Genomic DNA, 16,407 nt, shown 5'->3' with positions numbered 1-16,407 from the left:
CCCCGTGCCCTGGGCAGTGGCGAGCCCGAGGGGGCCCTGACCCAGCCCCCGGGGGTTCTGGGCAGGGAGGCTGGGGTGGGGAGAGGCCTTGGAGCAGCTGGGAGATGCCTGGATCCCGAACACGGAGCCAGGGTGGGGGCAGGGCAGCCTCGGAGCTGGGCTGAGAGTTTGAGGAAAGGAATTCTCTCCCCCTCCCTCTGCCCCCGGGGCGGGGCTGAGCCTCTGGCTATAAACCCGGGGTGCCCAGCTAGACTTGCCCAACTGGACTCTGCCCCAAAGCGTACACCTCTGCCGACCCAACCTCAGGTAACAGCCCTGTGGTCTCTGGGGGGGGGGGGTCCTTGGGGGAGGGGCAGAGTGGTGGGAGACACGAGAGGTGGGGAAAAGTGTGGAGGCCCAGGAGCCCTGAAAGCGAAGGTCTGGGAATTTGAGGGGGCCAGGCTTCAAAGGACCTGGGGATGGAGGGGCATGTATTGGGATGGAGGGACTAGGGAATGGGGCCGGGGGGTGCCAGGATTTGGGAGCTCCAGAATTTACATCTTCAGACCTCGGTGCTCTGAGGGTATGTCAGAAATTGGGAATCTTCATAAATCAACTCTATTCCAATAAAATTAAATAATAATTCAAGAAGGAGTAAGAAAAGAAATTGGGAACCTCTGGGCTCGGCTGGCAGACAGTCTGGGTGTCAGGACCAGGGTGCGGGCAGTGCCTCAGAATCTGGAGGTTTAGGAATTGAGGTCTCAGGATCTGAAATCTTATGATTGGAGGTATTAGAATTTGTGGAGTCATATTTTGGGGTATCAGGAATCGGGCCCCTGAGTCTGGGCATCCAGGTTTTGGGGTCTCATAAGCTTAAGGTTCCCAAATTTAAGGATTCAAGACTGAGGGGGTCAAGGTTTTAGGGTGGCCAGGCCCATAATCTGGAGTATCAACAGTTGGGGTGTCAGAATCCGGAGATATGAGGACTTAGCCATCTTCAGAATTCCTAAATTGGGATCTGTGGGTATTAAGATTTGGGGACCTCAGATTTGGGGGAGTCTTAGTATTTAGGGGTCAGGATGAGGTCTGGGGACAGAAGCTGCTCTTGTGTGTCCTGTCCCCTCCACAGCTGTGGGTGAAGGTGACTGATAACCAGCCAAAGGGGAGGGGACAAGGGTGGCAGAGGGGAGTGGGTATGATGAATTCTCCCAGAACCCCTCCTCCTAGAATACTTTTTAGATGTCCTCTGTGTCACCCTCCACGACATCCCCCCAAAATAGCCCTTGGGGGTGGGGCAGCTATTGTCTTCAGGCCACTGTGTCTTCCCCAAATACCTTCCCCTAATCCCTCCTCAGATCAGGTTCCAAAGGACTTGTCATAAGACAAAAGAGGGCAGCTGTGGTGAGGGGGTGGGGCCTGTGGCTTTGGGGTTGGTGGGGCCATACCTTCCCAAGCCCTGTCTTCATCCGCGGTTTAGGAATCTTTGGGAGTTGAGGGCCCCCAGCTCCTCCTCCCCCAGACCCAGGGGTCCTGTCCCAGCCCCTTCTCCCTCAGACCCAGGGGTCCTGCCCCAGCCCCTTCTCCCTCAGACCCAGGGGTCCTGCCCCAGCCCCTTCTCCCTCAGACCCAGGGGTCCAGCCCCCAGCTCCTCCTCCCTCAGACCCGGGGGTCCAGCCCCAGGCCCCCGGCCTCAGACCCAGGATCCAGCCCCCAGCTCCTCCTCCCTTGGACCCAGGGGTCCAGGTCCCAGCCCCTCCTCCCTCAGACCCTGGAGTCCTGCCCCAGCCCCTCCTCCTCCAGACCCAGGGGTCCAGCCCCAGCCCCCCCCCCCCCCGTCAGACCCAGGATCCAGCCCCCAGCCCCTCGTCCCTCAGACCCGGGCGTCGGGACCCCAGGTCGGGGATCCCGAGTCCCTCGTTTGGACCCCCGTTCTCTGCCTCTCTAGGTCACGCCAGGATGTCTGACGCCGAAGAGCAGGAATATGAGGAGTGAGTGATGCTGGCGGGAGGGCTGGGGGCTCGGAGCGGGGGAGACCCCCTCCGCCTCCGAGGCGCCTAACTCTCCCCCTCCCTCTTTTCTCCCCGCCCGGGTCCTCAGGGAGCAGCCTGAAGGTGAGTGCACTTCGGCCCACCCCGCCCGACCGGCCCGACGCCCATCCTCCTGGGAGGGAAAAGCCCATCGTGCCCGGCGGCCGCTGAGGCTGACGGGTCCCCCCCCCCCGCCCCGCCCAGCTGAGACTCGAGCCCGAACCTGGGTCTCTGCCCCCTCACCCACTGGGTCCCCTCTCTGAAAGCCCTTCCACCCCGGGTCCCCCTGGGCCCCTAACCCCTCTTCTCTCTCCCCGACCCCTTCCAGAAGAGGAGGCTGCTGAGGAGGAGGAAGGTGAGGCCCCGGACTCCGCAGGTCTGGAGCTGGACGCAGGTCTGGGGGGGTGGGGGACAGGCGGGTGGGTGGGGGGCCCGCTGGTCCAGGGGTGCAGGCCGGGCGGGGCGCGGGGCTTTCGGGGTTCTCGGCCTCAGTTCCTTTAACAGCCTCTCCCCTCTCTCCCCTCTCTCCCCCCCTGCATCCGGGCCTGGCCGCTCCCCTCCCCTGGCTCCCCAAACCCTCGCTTCTCCTCCTGCCCCCTCCCCAGCCCCCGAGGAGCCAGAGCCGGTGGCAGAGCGAGGTAACCGCGGCTGCTTCGCTTCCTGAGACCAATTGCGGGGTGTCCTCTGGGCCCTGACCTCCACGAGAACTCCCTCCCCGCCCCCATAACCCGCCCCGGACCCGGTCCTTTAAGCCCCGGAGAGCCCGCGCGCCCTCTGGTGGCCACGAAGGGAAATAGCCTCGCAGCGGCTTTAACCCGTTCCCTTCCTTCTTAAAGGGACCGACACCCAAGCCTTCTTCCCCAGACTGGAGGAATACTTATAGAAGGGTTGGATGTTTGCGGAGAGGCACCCCTCCTCCCCTCTCATCTTCGCCTGTTATTTTTCTCCCCCATATACATTCAAAGGTTGGGGCCTGGGTTGCAGAAGGGGGTAGCAGTGGGGGTCTGGATTCCTGTGTCCCCAAGGGGGAGGTGGCTGGGGACACAACTCCAGGGTCCCCGAGTGAACAGAGGGCTTGGGGAGGAGGGCAGGAGCTCTGGGTCTGCAGAAGGAGGGTGGGGGGTTTGGAAGCCTGGTTTCCCAGCGAAGCGAGTGGAGGGGGGGAATCCCCACACCGGTTCTGAATGTATATCTGATGCGTGTGACCCCTCCCTCCCTTTACGGCCACCCCGATTTCCCTTCTCCTCTTTTACCCCCGCCATACCCCTCCCCCAGGGCTGCAGGACAAGGGAACTGGGCCTGGGGACCAAGTCTTGGGGGGGCGAGGAGGGCCCACCTTTGGGTGTGTCGCGTCCTCCCACGCCCACAAACTCTTGCTAATTGTGTCTTTGTATCCCCCCCCCCCAACAGAAGAGGAGCGCCCCAAGCCAAGGTGAGATCCTAGGGCTGGGGGTGGGGTCTCTTAGATCTAGCCCCTGCCTTCAGAGACAGGGTGCAAAAAAAGACGGGAGGAGGAGTTCCCGTCGTGGCGCAGTGGTTAATGAATCCGACTAGGAACCATGAGGTGGCAGGTTCCATCCCTGGCCTTGCTCCGTGGGTTAAGGATCCGGCATTGCCGTGAGCTGTGGTGTAGGTCGCAGACACGGCTCGGACCCCGCGTTGCTGTGGCTGTGGTGTAGGCCGGTGGCTACAGCTCCGATTGGACCCCTAGCCTGGGAACCTCCATAGGCCGCAGGAGCAGCCCTAGAAAAGGCAAAAGACAAAAAAGAAAAAAAAAAAAAAAAAAAAAAAAGACAGAGGAGAGGGGGAGGGACACCTACGAAAGGACAGTGATTCTGTCCTTCAGCAAACATTTCTGGTGAACTTCCCATGGTATTTGATGAGTCAGAGTGTGGCTGCCCTGCTGGTGAAGCAGACCCAGATACAAAGATGGTAGCACAGAAGAGGCCCTAGCTATGCCCGGTGGCAGTCATGGAGGGCTTCCTGGGGGAGGTGCTGCCCTGAGTCCTGGGAGTTTGCTAATTGAAGGAGGTGGGAGAGATTGTAGTCGAGGAAGCAATGCAGAAGGTGCAAGGTCCAGCGGCCAGATCTCGGCCAGTCTTTGAGGATCCAAGCTCTGCAGACAGGTGGAGGCCAGGCTGTGAGAGCTCCTTGGGAGAGGGAGAGGAGACCTGGAGGTGGGGACCTTGGGGCCAGAGATTGGTGTTGCAATCTGAGCATGAGATGCAGTGGACAGTGGAGTTTCACCACGGCTTGAGGGATGAGGAGGCAGAGTCAGATGGGAGTGAGGACACAGCTGGGCTGCAGCATCAGGAAAGCTCGTTGGAGGCAGGAAGGCCTCAGGTGCGGAGAATGTCAGGCGAAGGCCATTGCAAGCTGAGCACACAGCATGTGCAAAGGCCCGGGGGCGTGAAGCCATGTGGCATGGCCAGAGAACTGTAGAATTTGGTGAGTTTTCAGGGAAGAAGGCCTAAGCCTGGGCAGGGGGCAGGGGGTGGAAAGGGGGCCACAGACGGAGAGATTTCCAGGTTGGGGAGCTCAGCTGGGGCATGGAGCCATCCGTTACCTGGAGTCTGGAGATTGGGAGAGAGTCTGAGCTGGAGACCAGTGTTGGTGAATCCTCAGTAATTGAGGAGAATCCAAGTCACAGATGAATGATATTAATCACTAGCATTTCCTACAAATGAATCAGAGGGTAAAACTCTCACCAGGGGACAAGGAGACAGCGATGAGGGCAGGCAGAGCCTTAGGAAGCCTATCAGAAGAAAGCGTGTTCTTAGAAACCAAAGAAAGAGAAAATTTCAAGAAGTGGGAGTTCGGGGCTGGGCTTCAAGAAGGCAAAGGCGTATCCCCAGAGATGCCCCATACAAATGCAACAGCAAGATCCAAACGAACCTTTTTTTTTTTTTTTTTTTTTTTTTTTTTTTAGTAGTAGCCACATTTTAAAAAGTAAAAGCAGGAGTTCCTGTCGTGGCTCAGTGGTTAACGAATCCGACTAGGCACCATGAGGTTGTGGTTCGATCCCTGGCCTCGCTCAGTGGTCCGGCGTTGCCTTGAGCTGTGGTGTAGGTCGCATACGCCGCTCAAATCCCATATTGCATAGGCCCGCAGCTACAGCTCGGATTTGACCCCTGGCCTGGGAACTTCCATATGCAGCCATAGAAAAGACAAAAAAAAAGAAAGTAAAACGAAATAGGTAAAATTCTTCCCAATAGCATATTTTATTCACCCTTGTTATACCTAAAATCTCATCATTTCAACACTAATCCATAAAAACATTGCTAGCGAAATATTTTACATGATTTTGGTCAAGCGCCTCTGATCTGGACCAGCCACGTTCCAGGTGCTCAGGCATCACACACGTGTGGCTGGTGCAGCCCATCAGAGAGGTCAAAATACTCGGTGTTTCTCCCCTTCTGTCCACTCAGCCGTCCCGTGGTGCCTCCACTGATCCCCCCGAAGATCCCAGAGGGGGAACGCGTGGACTTCGATGTAAGTAACAGACACCTCATCCCACGCGGGGCTTCTGGCCTTTAGGGTTCCCGTTAGGAAGAGCTCCCCCTCCCTATCTTCCCCTTCCCCTCCCCTCCCCCTTCCTCTCTCCCTCCCCTTTCTCATCCTCCCCATCCCCCTCCTCCTTCTCTCTTGGCGTCTTTTTCCTTCTCTTTGTTTTTTCCCTGCTCCCTTTTTTTCTTGTCCCGGGAGCCCCCCAGCGTCCGAGCACGATGCTTTGCTTCCCCCTGCTGGACACAAGGTGCATGGCAGCCGTCTGTCTGAGATGGTCAAGCCCACGCGTTCTTGCCGCCCTGAAGGGCTCTGCCTGCCCAGCCGTCTCAGAAGTGCCAAGGGCGCCTTCTCCCGCACCGCCTGGGAATGACCGGCCTCTCACTCTGTCCCATAGGACATTCACCGCAAGCGCATGGAAAAAGATCTGCTGGAGCTGCAGACGCTCATTGACGTGCATTTTGAGCAGCGCAAGAAAGAGGAAGAGGAGCTCGTGGCGCTGAAAGAGCGTATTGTGAGTCGGGGGAGGCGGGGTCCCCCAGATTCTTCCCCTTCCTTCCATCCTTTGGGTCTTGGGAGATACAGAGAACCGTTCCCGTCCAGTACAGACCCGAGGCTGAAACTTTGGGGGATGTACCCAAGTCGGTATCCATCTCACTCTTGACCTAACCTGGGAAGGGGTAAGGGGGTTCCTGCACCCCTTCATTCTTCTCCCTCCCCCAGGAGCGGCGCCGGGCAGAGAGAGCTGAGCAACAGCGCTTCAGAACCGAGAAGGAGCGGGAGCGTCAGGCTAAACTGGCGGTGGGTGGTGCTTCCCCTCCTCCCAGGGGCCCAAATGTTAATTTCCCAGCTGGGAATACACTCAGATTTTCCCTTCAGGATATTCTCCATGATCCCAAGAAAGCCCTCTTGCTGTTACTCAAGGATCTTTCTATTGGAAGGGCCCCAACCCCAACTGAATTTAGCAGAAGGAGAACTTTATCTGGTCATAGAACTAAATGGTTCAGGGTATGTCTTGCTTCAGGCATGGCTGGATCAAGGGACTCAACTAATACCACAAAAACCCAGCTATTCTCTTCTCATCCCTTGGCCAATATTTCTGTGGACACTGGGGTGACCAACGTATCCTGGTTTGCCCTGGACTCTCCTGGTCTGAGTCTGAAAATCCTGCCTCCCATCAGCCCTGGAAGAACCAGATTGTTGGTCATCCTACTGGACACCCCTGTTCCCAGGCAGGGGTAGTAAATGGCCACCAGCTGCTCTGGCTTAAACCCCCCTTTCCTCTGTCTTTTGCAAAATCCTGGGGTATGTTCAGATTGTTCACCTGTCCATTGTGGAGTGAATCACTGGCTAACTGGGGGCGAGTGGCTGCAATGCTCCTCTTGGTTCAGGCCTTGGAAGATGCCTCAACTTGATATTAAGTAGTGGCTCACTCAAACCACTTTTCAACAAACAATTTTTTTTTTAAAGTATAGTTGATTTACAGTGTTGTGCCAATTTCTGCTGCACCGCTGAGTGACCCAGCCATATATACGCACATACATTGCCTTCCTTATTTTACCCTCCACCATGTCCTATACCAAGTGACTGGACAGAGTTCCCTGTGCTGTCCAGCAGGACCTCATTGCTTATCCATTCTAAAGGTCATAGTTTGCATCTGCCAACCCCAAACTCCCCGTCCATCCCTCCCCCTTCCCCTCCCCCTTGGCAACCTCAAGTCTGTTCTCCATGTTTCTGAGTCTGTTTGGGTTTTGTGGATTGGTTCATTTTGCACCATATTTTATTTTATTGTCTATATTTTATTTTTTTGCTTTTTAAATTTTTAAAATTTTTTTATTTTTTTGACTTTTTGCCTTTTCTAGGGCCACACCTGCAGCATATGGAGGTTCCCAGGCTAGGGGTCTAATCAGAGCTGTTGCTGCCAGCCTACACCACAGCCACAGCAACGTGGGATCCAAGCTGCATCTGCGACCTACACCACAGCTCACAGCAACGCTGGATCCTTAACCCACGGAGCAAGGCCAGGAATGGAACCTGCAACCTCATGGTTCCTAGTCAGATTCGTTAACCACTGAGCCGCTACAGGAACTCTGTTTTTGCTTTTTTTTTTTTTTTTAGGGCTGCACAAGCGGCATATGGAAGTTCCCAGGGTAGGGGTTGAATCAAAGCTGCAGCTGCTACAGCTCATGGCAATGCCAGATCCCTACCCCACTGAGAGAGGTCAGGGATCAAACCCGAATCCTCGTGGATACTAGTCGGGTTTGTTATGGCTGAGCCATAAGGGGAGCTCCATTTACACATTATTTAGATTCCACACATAGGTGATGTCATATAGTATTTGTCGAACCACTGCTATTTATTTATTTATCTTTTTGTCTTTTTTTTAGGACCACACCTGCAGCATGTGGAGGTTCCCAGGATAGGGGTCGAATGAGAGCTGTAGCCGCTGGACTACACAACAGCCACAGCGATGCCAGATCTGAGCCACATCTGTGACCTACACCCCAGCTCACGGCAACGCTGGATCCTTAACCCACGGAGGGAGGCCAGGGATTGAACCCACAACCTCGTGGTTCCTAGTCGGATTCATTGCTGCTGCACCATGATGGGAACTCCTCAAACCACTTTCAAAGACTAGGGGTCCCCAAAGATGTCCACATCTAATTCCCAGAGACTAGAAATAGGAGACCTCCATGGTATAAAAGAGCCTTTGCAGACGTTAAATTGAAGATCTTGAGATGGGAAGAGGATCCTGGATTTTCTGGGTGAGCCCCGTGTCTTCACAAAGGTCCTTATAAGAGGGAGGAGCTTTGATGATGGAGGAAGGGGCCTCGAGCCCAGGCATGCGGGCAGCACCCAGAAACTGGAAAAGGAAACATGTGAATATCCCCTAGAGCTTCTAGAAAGAATCAGCCCTGTTCACACCTTGACTTCAGCTCACAAGACCCATTTCAGACTTCTGGTCTGCATGCAGAGCTATAAGATGATAAATACACTTGTTAGAGTTCCCGTTGTGGCTCGGCCCTAAGGAGCCTGGCTGGTATCCCTGGGGATGTGGGTTCGATCCCTGGCCTTGCTCAGTGGGTCGGGGATCCAGCTTTGCCCTCAGCTGTGGCATAGCTCGTAGACAAGGCTCAGATCCCATATCGCAGCTCCAGTTCAAGCCCTAGCCCGGGAACTTCCATATGCCATGGGCCTGGCATTAAAGAAGTGGGGGAGAAAAGATGGGCATTGTCTTAAGCCACTGTGTTTGCGAATTTCCGCAGTGAGAGGAGACTAATTCAGTGGGAAAGGTTGGGCAAGTGGAAAATCCGCATGTCCACTTCACCTGCCCTTCCAGCAGCGGGGGGCCTTGTCTGGACAAGCTGCTATTTCTGGAACATGCAGTCAGACTTTCTAAAGTGGTAATGGCTTAGTCAAGTTATTCTAGAATCGTTTCCTCAGGCTCAAGCCCAAGAGCCTCTTTTTCTTTTCTTTTGCTTTTTTTTTCTTTTCTTTTTGCTTTTTAGGGCTATACCCATGGCATATGGAGGTTCCCAGGCTAGGGGTCTAACCGGAGCTGTAGCTGCTGGCCTACACCACAGCAACACAAGATCCAAGCCGCATCTGTGACCTACACCACAGCTCACAGCAACGCCGGATCCTTAACCCACTGAGCAAGGCCAGGGCTTGAACCTGCAACCTCATGGCTATCTGTCAGATTAGTCTCCCCTGCACCACGACCAGAACTCCAAGGCCAAGGGCCTCTTTACTGTCCCAAGCCCCGCCCCCCATTCCCATGACAGTTGCCCTCCTTGACCCTCCAAGGACAGTCATTCTCCTCTTCATGAGACTAAGAGAGAGTAAGTCCCAGAGAGGGTATGTGTCTGCACTGAGGTCACACAGCAAAGGTCGCCATTGGTCATTTCAGGTGGGAACATGCAGAAAAAAGCAAGCAGGTTCCACCCCCACCCCAGCTTACTTTCTTGCTGCGGGGGTGGGGGGGTATAAAAAGGCCAAAAGAGGGGGAAGGATTGCAGGTGCTCACACAGCCTGGCCTGGAAGGGCCGGGAGGTTGGGGGCGGGGGGATGTCGGCAGTCTTGACCTTGTCTTTCCTGCTTGGGTCTCACTGATCCTTGCTTCAAGAACCCAGGTCTCGGAGTTCCCGTCGTGGCGCAGTGGTTAACGAATCCGACTAGGAACCATGAGGTTGCGGGTTCGGTCCCTGCCCTTGCTCAGTGGGTTAACGATCCGGCGTTGCCGTGAGCTGTGGTGTAGGTTGCAGATGCGGCTCGGATCCCGCGTTGCTGTGGCTCTGGCGTAGGCCGGTGGCTACAGCTCTGATTGGACCCCTAGCCTGGGAACCTCCATATGCCGCGGGAGCGGCCCAAGAAATGGCAACAACAACAAAAGACAAAAAAAAAAAAAAAAAAAGAACCCAGGTCCCCTTCCCTCGCAGTCCAGGGCTGGGGGAGGCCTGGGATTAAGCCCTTCCTTCCCACAGGAGGAGAAGATGAGGAAGGAAGAGGAAGAGGCTAAGAAGCGGGCCGAGGATGACGCCAAAAAGAAGAAGGTTCTGTCCAACATGGGGGCCCATTTTGGGGGTTACCTGGTCAAGGTGAGTTCACTCTGCTGGGGCCTGAGGGCTGGGTTCCTAGGGAGGAGGGGCTGGGGGCCAGAGTCCTGGGTCTGAGGGAGGAGAAGCTGGGGGGGGGTCTAGATTCCTGGGGTCCTGGGGGGGATGGTGGCAGGTGGTGTAGGCCCCTGGGTCCTGGGGGAGGAGGTGGCAGGTGGTGTAGGCCCCTGGGTCCTGGGGGAGGAGGTGGCAGGTGGTGTAGGCCCCTGGGTTCTGGTAGGGAACCATCCAGAGGATCCATCCTCCAGCTCAACATGTCCCCTCCCAACCCTCAGGCAGAACAGAAGCGGGGCAAGCGCCAGACAGGGCGTGAGATGAAACAGCGCATTCTGTCCGAGCGTAAAAAGCCTCTGAATATCGACCACATGGGAGAGGACCAGCTCCGGTAGGCGGGAGGGGCCTGGGGGTGAGACGGGCAGATAAGGGGACCCCCGGCCTAGATCCGAGTGGGAGGAAGCCCTGGTGCGGTGTGACTTTGGGCAAGTGTCTCTCTCTCTCTCTGGGCCGCTGTAACATCCCCTATGGAACGTTTCCCTGAGGTAGGACTGACTTTTTTTAGTTGCTGAGACCTGTAGAGTCTGGGAGATAATGTGATGGGAAGCCAGGGCTCACAGAAGGAGATTAGGAAATGATATTGTCTTAATAATGCCCCAGGAACTCCAAATGGGCCCAGTTTTTTTTTTTTTTTTTTCCTTTTTCTTTTTGGCTGCACCCAGGCCAGGGATCGAACTGAGCCAGTACCCCACGCCATGGCAGTGACGCCACATCCTTAACCCCTAGGCCACCGTGGAAATTTCCCTGAGCCCCATCGTCTACTCGAATTAAAATCAGACGGGCTGGCAACACTTTTGCAGCCCCGTCTCTTCCGGGTGGGCTCTGCCTCACCCTTCACAGCTCATGCATCACACAGCCTGCATCTCAGGATAAGCCGCTGGAGGGAAGGCTGGGGACGGTCTTGGGCTTTGCGGCTCCAAATCTGAAACCACTTGCCCAGGGCTCAGTGCCGGCTCCACCGCTTACAGCTGTGTCTTCTTAGGCACATTGTTCAACTCCTCTCAGGCTTTTCTCCTCATTGGTAAAATGAGGGCATGATAAAATCTACCTGGCAGAGCTGCCAAAGGTCAGTGAGATGACGATAACACCAGCAGCTCCCTCCGGAGGGCTCACAGAAGAGAGAGATATTGTTGTTACCATTATCTTGAAATTGAGCAACCCGGGAGTTCCCTTCATGGCTCAGAGGTGAAGAACCCGACTAGGATCCATGAGGATGCCGATTGGATCCCTGGCCTCATTCAGCGGGTCAAGGACTGGTGTTGCCGTGAGCTGTGGTGTAGGTCACAGACGTGGCTCGGATCTGGCGTGGCTGTGGCTGTGGTGTAGGCCAGTGGCTACATCTCCGATTAGACCCCTAGCCTGGGAACCTCCATATGCCGCAGGTGCAGCCCTAAAAGAAAATAAAAAGAAGAAGAGCAACCTGAGGTACAGAGAGGTTATGTAAACTTTCTAGAGTTGCACAGCTTACAAGTGAAAGAATGGGGATTTGAACCCTGGGCAGTCTGTGTTCTTTGTCACTGTTCTATAAAGGGGTATGATGGTCAATACATAACAAAAGGCTCTTCAGGAGCTAAAAGTCCATATTCTTAGCATTCGCTCCTTTCCGTGGTGTAATCTCCCACGTGGCTGATTTCAAATGACGGGTGTGAGGGCTCTGCACTCGCAGTCGGGGAAGGATGTGCAGAATTGGCTCTTGGAAGGTTCCCGCCTGCCACCAGCTACGCACTCTCCTTCCAACCACGTCATCACAGGTGCCGGGCATTAAGTAATGTTCCCTTTTCCTTTTTCCTCCTCTTCCCTTCCCCCACCACACATCCACTTGTAATTTGGATCCTTTTTTTTTTTTTTTTTTTTTTGTCTTTTTGCCTTTTCTAGGGCTGCTCCCGCGGCATATGGAGGTTCCCAGGCTAGGGGTCGAATCAGAGCTGCAGCCGCCAGCCTACACCACAGCCACAGCAACTTGGGATCCTAGCTGCATCTGAAACATACACCACAGCTCACAGCAATGCTGGATCCTTAACCCACTGAGAAAGGCTGGGGATCAAACCTGCGTTCTCATGGATCCTAGTTGGATTCATTAACTGCTGAGCCATAAGGGGAACTCCCATTTCCTATTTTTCTGTTTCACCACTATGTCCAACCTCAATATCACCTCATATTCCAAAGTGGCTGCTGGTGCTCCAGCCATCACAGCCAAGCAGCAGAAAGAAATTGCAAGGGAAGAACCACACAGGCTTACCTGGAATCTCTACCCAATGACCCATTTTGATCTCATTGGCCAGCCTACCTGCAAGGGAGTTACTGGGAAGAGTAGCTTTTTAAACTGAGTCTGCTGCAAAAAATTCTGAATTTAAGGAAGAAAGAAGGGATATTGGGTGGGCAACCAGCCACCTGTTTCACAGTTTTATTTCTATGTTTCTCTGGAGAGGGAAACAGGATCCCAGGGGGAGTCGCTTGGTTGTAGTCACAAACCAGGGAATTCCAGAGCCGGTGTTTGAACCAAGGCTTTCTGACTCCAGGACTTGGGCCGTTAACCAAGGAAAGGAAGGAGGTGGGCAGAGACCTAAAAACCCTGTGCTGCAAAATGTCACAATATTTGAGTACTGTGTCTTCAAATATTGACAAACTGGCACCGGCACACACGGCCTCTGTGTGGCTTTGGAGGGATCTTTCAGCCTTTCTGGGCCCGGCGCATGGCCTGGCTCCCTTCCATGACAGCCCTTCTGCCCTGCCAGGGAGAAGGCCCAGGAACTGTCGGATTGGATCCACCAGCTGGAGTCGGAGAAGTTTGACCTGATGGCGAAGCTGAAGCAGCAGAAATACGAGGTGAGATCCATCTCTGGGCAGGCGCAGGCCGGGTGGGAGACGGGGGCGGGGCGGGTGGGCGGGGTTGTGAGGAGTGGGCGGGAGCGGGCCGGCATGTCCCTCCGGCTCTGCGAGCGTCTCCCTCCCGTCTCCCCACCAGATCAACGTGCTGTACAACCGCATCAGCCACGCCCAGAAGTTGTAAGTGTGAACGCGCACCGAGGCCCCCCCCGCGCCGCCTCTCGGGCCTCTCTTTCCTTCCTTCCCGCTGCCCCTCACTCCGCACCCCCCTTCTTGGGGTCTCTGTCTTGGCCCCTCTTTCTCTGGGACGCCCTCGTTATTTGTCCGTCTCTCTTCTGGGGTCTCCATCCCTGTTCCTCCGTCCTTCTAAATCACTGGCTCTGGGACAGGGGCTGATCCTGTCCCCACCCCAGGGGACACCGGGGGAGGGGGGAGCTCCAGGGAGCTGGTGGGTGGAGCCCTGGGCTGCCGCTCAACGTCCTACTCTACCCAGGACGCCCCCGCCTCAGAGAAGGGTCCGGCCCCCAAATGTCACTAGCGCCGAGGCGGAGCAGCCCGTCTCGTTCTCTGTCCCTTGCTCTGTCTCCCGCTTTGCTTCCCGCCCACCTTCCTTCCCTTCCGCCTTCTGTGCTTCTCTCTTTGCTTCATTTCCAACTTTCTGCCTCGTTCACCCCAACCCTCCCGGCCTCCCTGCACGCGGTCCTTCCTTTCCCTTCCTTGGCCCAGCCTGGTGCCCCCAAACATGTATCAGCACCCACGGGGACATCCTGAACTCACCCACCGATAGCAGCTCCCGCCCCATCTGTTCACCGCTCCACCCCAGGCAGGGACCCCAACCACAAGGCACTTGCGGGGAGGGGCAGGCGGGCGTTTGGGAGGGGGGGACTTCCCGAATCGAGGGCAGGGGCCCCGACTCCGAGGAGGTCCTCCTGCCTGATACCCCTCCTCCTCCTCCAGCCGGAAGGGGGCCGGGAAAGGCCGCGTCGGAGGCCGCTGGAAGTGAGCAGGTGGGCGCTCGCCCACCCTGAGCACCGAGGAGCCGCCGTTGCAGTGTGTGTCCCACCTGGGGCTTGAAATAAATGCTCCACTCCTGGCACCTGCTGAGTTCCTTGCCTCTTCTTAATGCGCGGGCCCCCCAGTCAAGGGCGGGGCCGCCGCTCTCGGGCGATGCTTCCCCGCAGTGGGAACACACACAGGGGCTGGGGACCTAACGTGGTGTCGCCTCTGTGGAAGGCCGTCTGGGAGTTCCTCAAAAAGTTAAACGTAGAGAGACCGCAGAACCCAGCCACCCACGAGAACTGAGATTATGTCCTCCCGAAACCTAACCTTGGCAGCAGCATCAGTGCCAGAGCCAAGAAGTGGAAAGAACCCACAAGCCCGTCCATGGATGAAGGGCTACAAAGCACCGCAGCTCAGTCTCCAAATCGTGCTGAATGACGGCAGCTGGACACACAAGGCCACGCACCAGGTGATTCCCACGATGGGAAATGTCCAGATGGCAAATCCCTAGAGACAGGAAGGAGTGGCTTGGGGGGATGGGAGGTGATAGCTAGAAGGAATTGTGTTTCTTTTGGGGGTGGTGAAATGTTCTGGAATCAGCGAATAGTAATGCCTGCACAACTTTGTGAACGGGCTGAAAATCCCCACTGAATTACACACTTCGAAACGGCAGGTTTTTCGCTATGGGAACGCAAAACCCAGCCAGACTAAAACATGTCCAGTTCGTCCATGGGAGGGGCCGCTCAGTGACAAATTAATGTCAAATTTTAGTGTGCAGAGTCACAAGTAGGTCAGCCATGGGATGTCTTTCATAGTATGAGTCTCTTAAGTGTAAAATTTCTTTTTTTTCCCCCTGGGGCTCGGGGGGGGTGGGCAGCAGCAGAGGCGGTATTCCTGGTGATGGCTCAGCGGTTAACTAACACACCCAGCATCCATGAGTGCGAGGGTTCGATCCCTGGCCTCCCTCAGTGGGTTAAGGATCTGGTGTTGCCATGAGCTGTGATGTAGGTCGCAGGTGTGGCTCAGATCTGAGTTGCTGTGGCTGTGGTGTAGTGTAGGCCAGTGGCTACAGCTCCGACTGGACCCCTAGCCTGGGAACCTCCATGTGCTGTGGGTGCAGCCCTTAAAAAAAAAAAAAAAAGATTCAGGCCCTCAGGAAACTCCAGGTCAGATAGAGGAGACACCCCTGGACACTGTCCCAGTTGAATCAGAAGGTACCCAGGAGAGAGTGAAGACTCTGCCTTGAATAGTCAGTGTGGTTCTTCTGGAAGAGGGGGCATTTGCGTTGGGGTTTTGAAGAATGAGTAGGAGGTTAGGAGTTGGAGAAGCATGTTGCAGGCAGCCATCTACAGTCACTCATTCAACAAATATGTCCCAAGGCCTTCTGGGCCAAGTCTTGTGCTGGGAGATGCCAGGGACACAGACCTGAAGCAGACCCAAGTTTGGCCATCAGGAAACTTATAGTCCAATGTGGGAGACAGACACAGTCACCACAGTGTGATCTGAGCTCTAATAGAGGGGGTCCAGTTGTGGGAACACAGCTCTGGCTGGAAGGAATGGGGAGTCAGAGTTTTCCAAGCAGAAGTCCTGCACTAACATGTTTATTTATATATTAAACATCTCTTGGAGTTCCTACTGTGGTGCAGTGGGTTAAGAACCTGGCTGAAGGGAGTTCCTATCATGGCTTAAGTAGTTGATGAACCTAACTAGCATCCACGAGGGTGTGGGTTCGATCCATGGATTCGATCAGTGGGTTAAGGATCTGGGGTTGCCGTGAGCTGTGGTGTAGGTGGCAGAAGCGGCTTGGATCCTGCGTTGCCGTGGCTGTGGCATAGGCCAGCGGCTACAGCTCTGATTTGACCCCTAGCCTGGGAACCTCCATGTGCCCCAGGTGCAGCCCTAAAAAAAAGCCAAAAATAAAAGGGAGGCGGGTTCTTTTGTGTAAATAACTCTTCCAAGGACAGCTGAAGTAACTGAAATAAGAACTGACTTCTAATATGCCACCTCATTTTTCTTAGGAGGACGGGAGGGAGTCAGCTTGATACTTTGTAAATGTTCTCAGCACATCCCTTTATTTGAACTGTCTTTATGATGCAGAGGAGTGTTTGTCTTTCTGCCTGTCGCAGGGGAAGAGGGACCAGTCCCTTCTAATCTTTCTGAGGTTATTTTCATCAGCCTGAGGAGGGCCTGAGGTTCCAAGGTTAAGCATCAAAATTCCAGTGTTAGCATTCAGAGAAAACAGCAGGCTTGAGCAGTGAAAAAGCCTTCACCAAGGAAAAGAGACGTGCAGAAGAGAATTTAACGAGTGGAATATGAAAATGCCTGTACAGAGCCAACAGCGCCTGCCTGTGAGAAAGGCATGTACAGCAGCTCCACAACTCAAGAGGCAGAGAGGAAGAGAG

General features: G+C 55.2%; 1 protein-coding gene across 18 annotated transcripts; it reads left to right on the top strand.

Annotated features, from left to right (window-relative positions):
* The first annotated feature begins 255 nt into the window (after positions 1-255).
* On the top strand, positions 256-14,102 carry TNNT1 (troponin T1, slow skeletal type). Of its 18 annotated transcripts, none has more exons than XM_005655965.4 (14): positions 256-306; positions 1,925-1,967; positions 2,077-2,090; positions 2,335-2,361; positions 2,612-2,644; positions 3,417-3,438; positions 5,435-5,498; positions 5,908-6,024; positions 6,234-6,311; positions 9,995-10,108; positions 10,402-10,511; positions 12,916-13,006; positions 13,146-13,186; positions 13,964-14,102. In XM_005655965.4, exons 2-14 carry the CDS (start codon positions 1,936-1,938, stop codon positions 14,007-14,009), a joined length of 789 nt encoding a protein of 262 aa, XP_005656022.1. In that variant the 5' UTR covers positions 256-306; positions 1,925-1,935; the 3' UTR covers positions 14,010-14,102.
* The last annotated feature ends 2,305 nt before the right edge of the window (positions 14,103-16,407 follow it).

This window comes from Sus scrofa, chromosome 6 (assembly GCF_054392235.1).
Source record: "Sus scrofa isolate SSC_HxYL_T2T_F1_AM1 chromosome 6, Sscrofa_HxYL_maternal_Yorkshire_Landrace_v2.0, whole genome shotgun sequence".
Lineage (NCBI taxonomy): Eukaryota > Metazoa > Chordata > Mammalia > Artiodactyla > Suidae > Sus > Sus scrofa.
The sequence above is the reverse complement of the archived record's forward strand: the minus strand, read 5'-3'. Positions and strand labels throughout refer to the sequence as shown.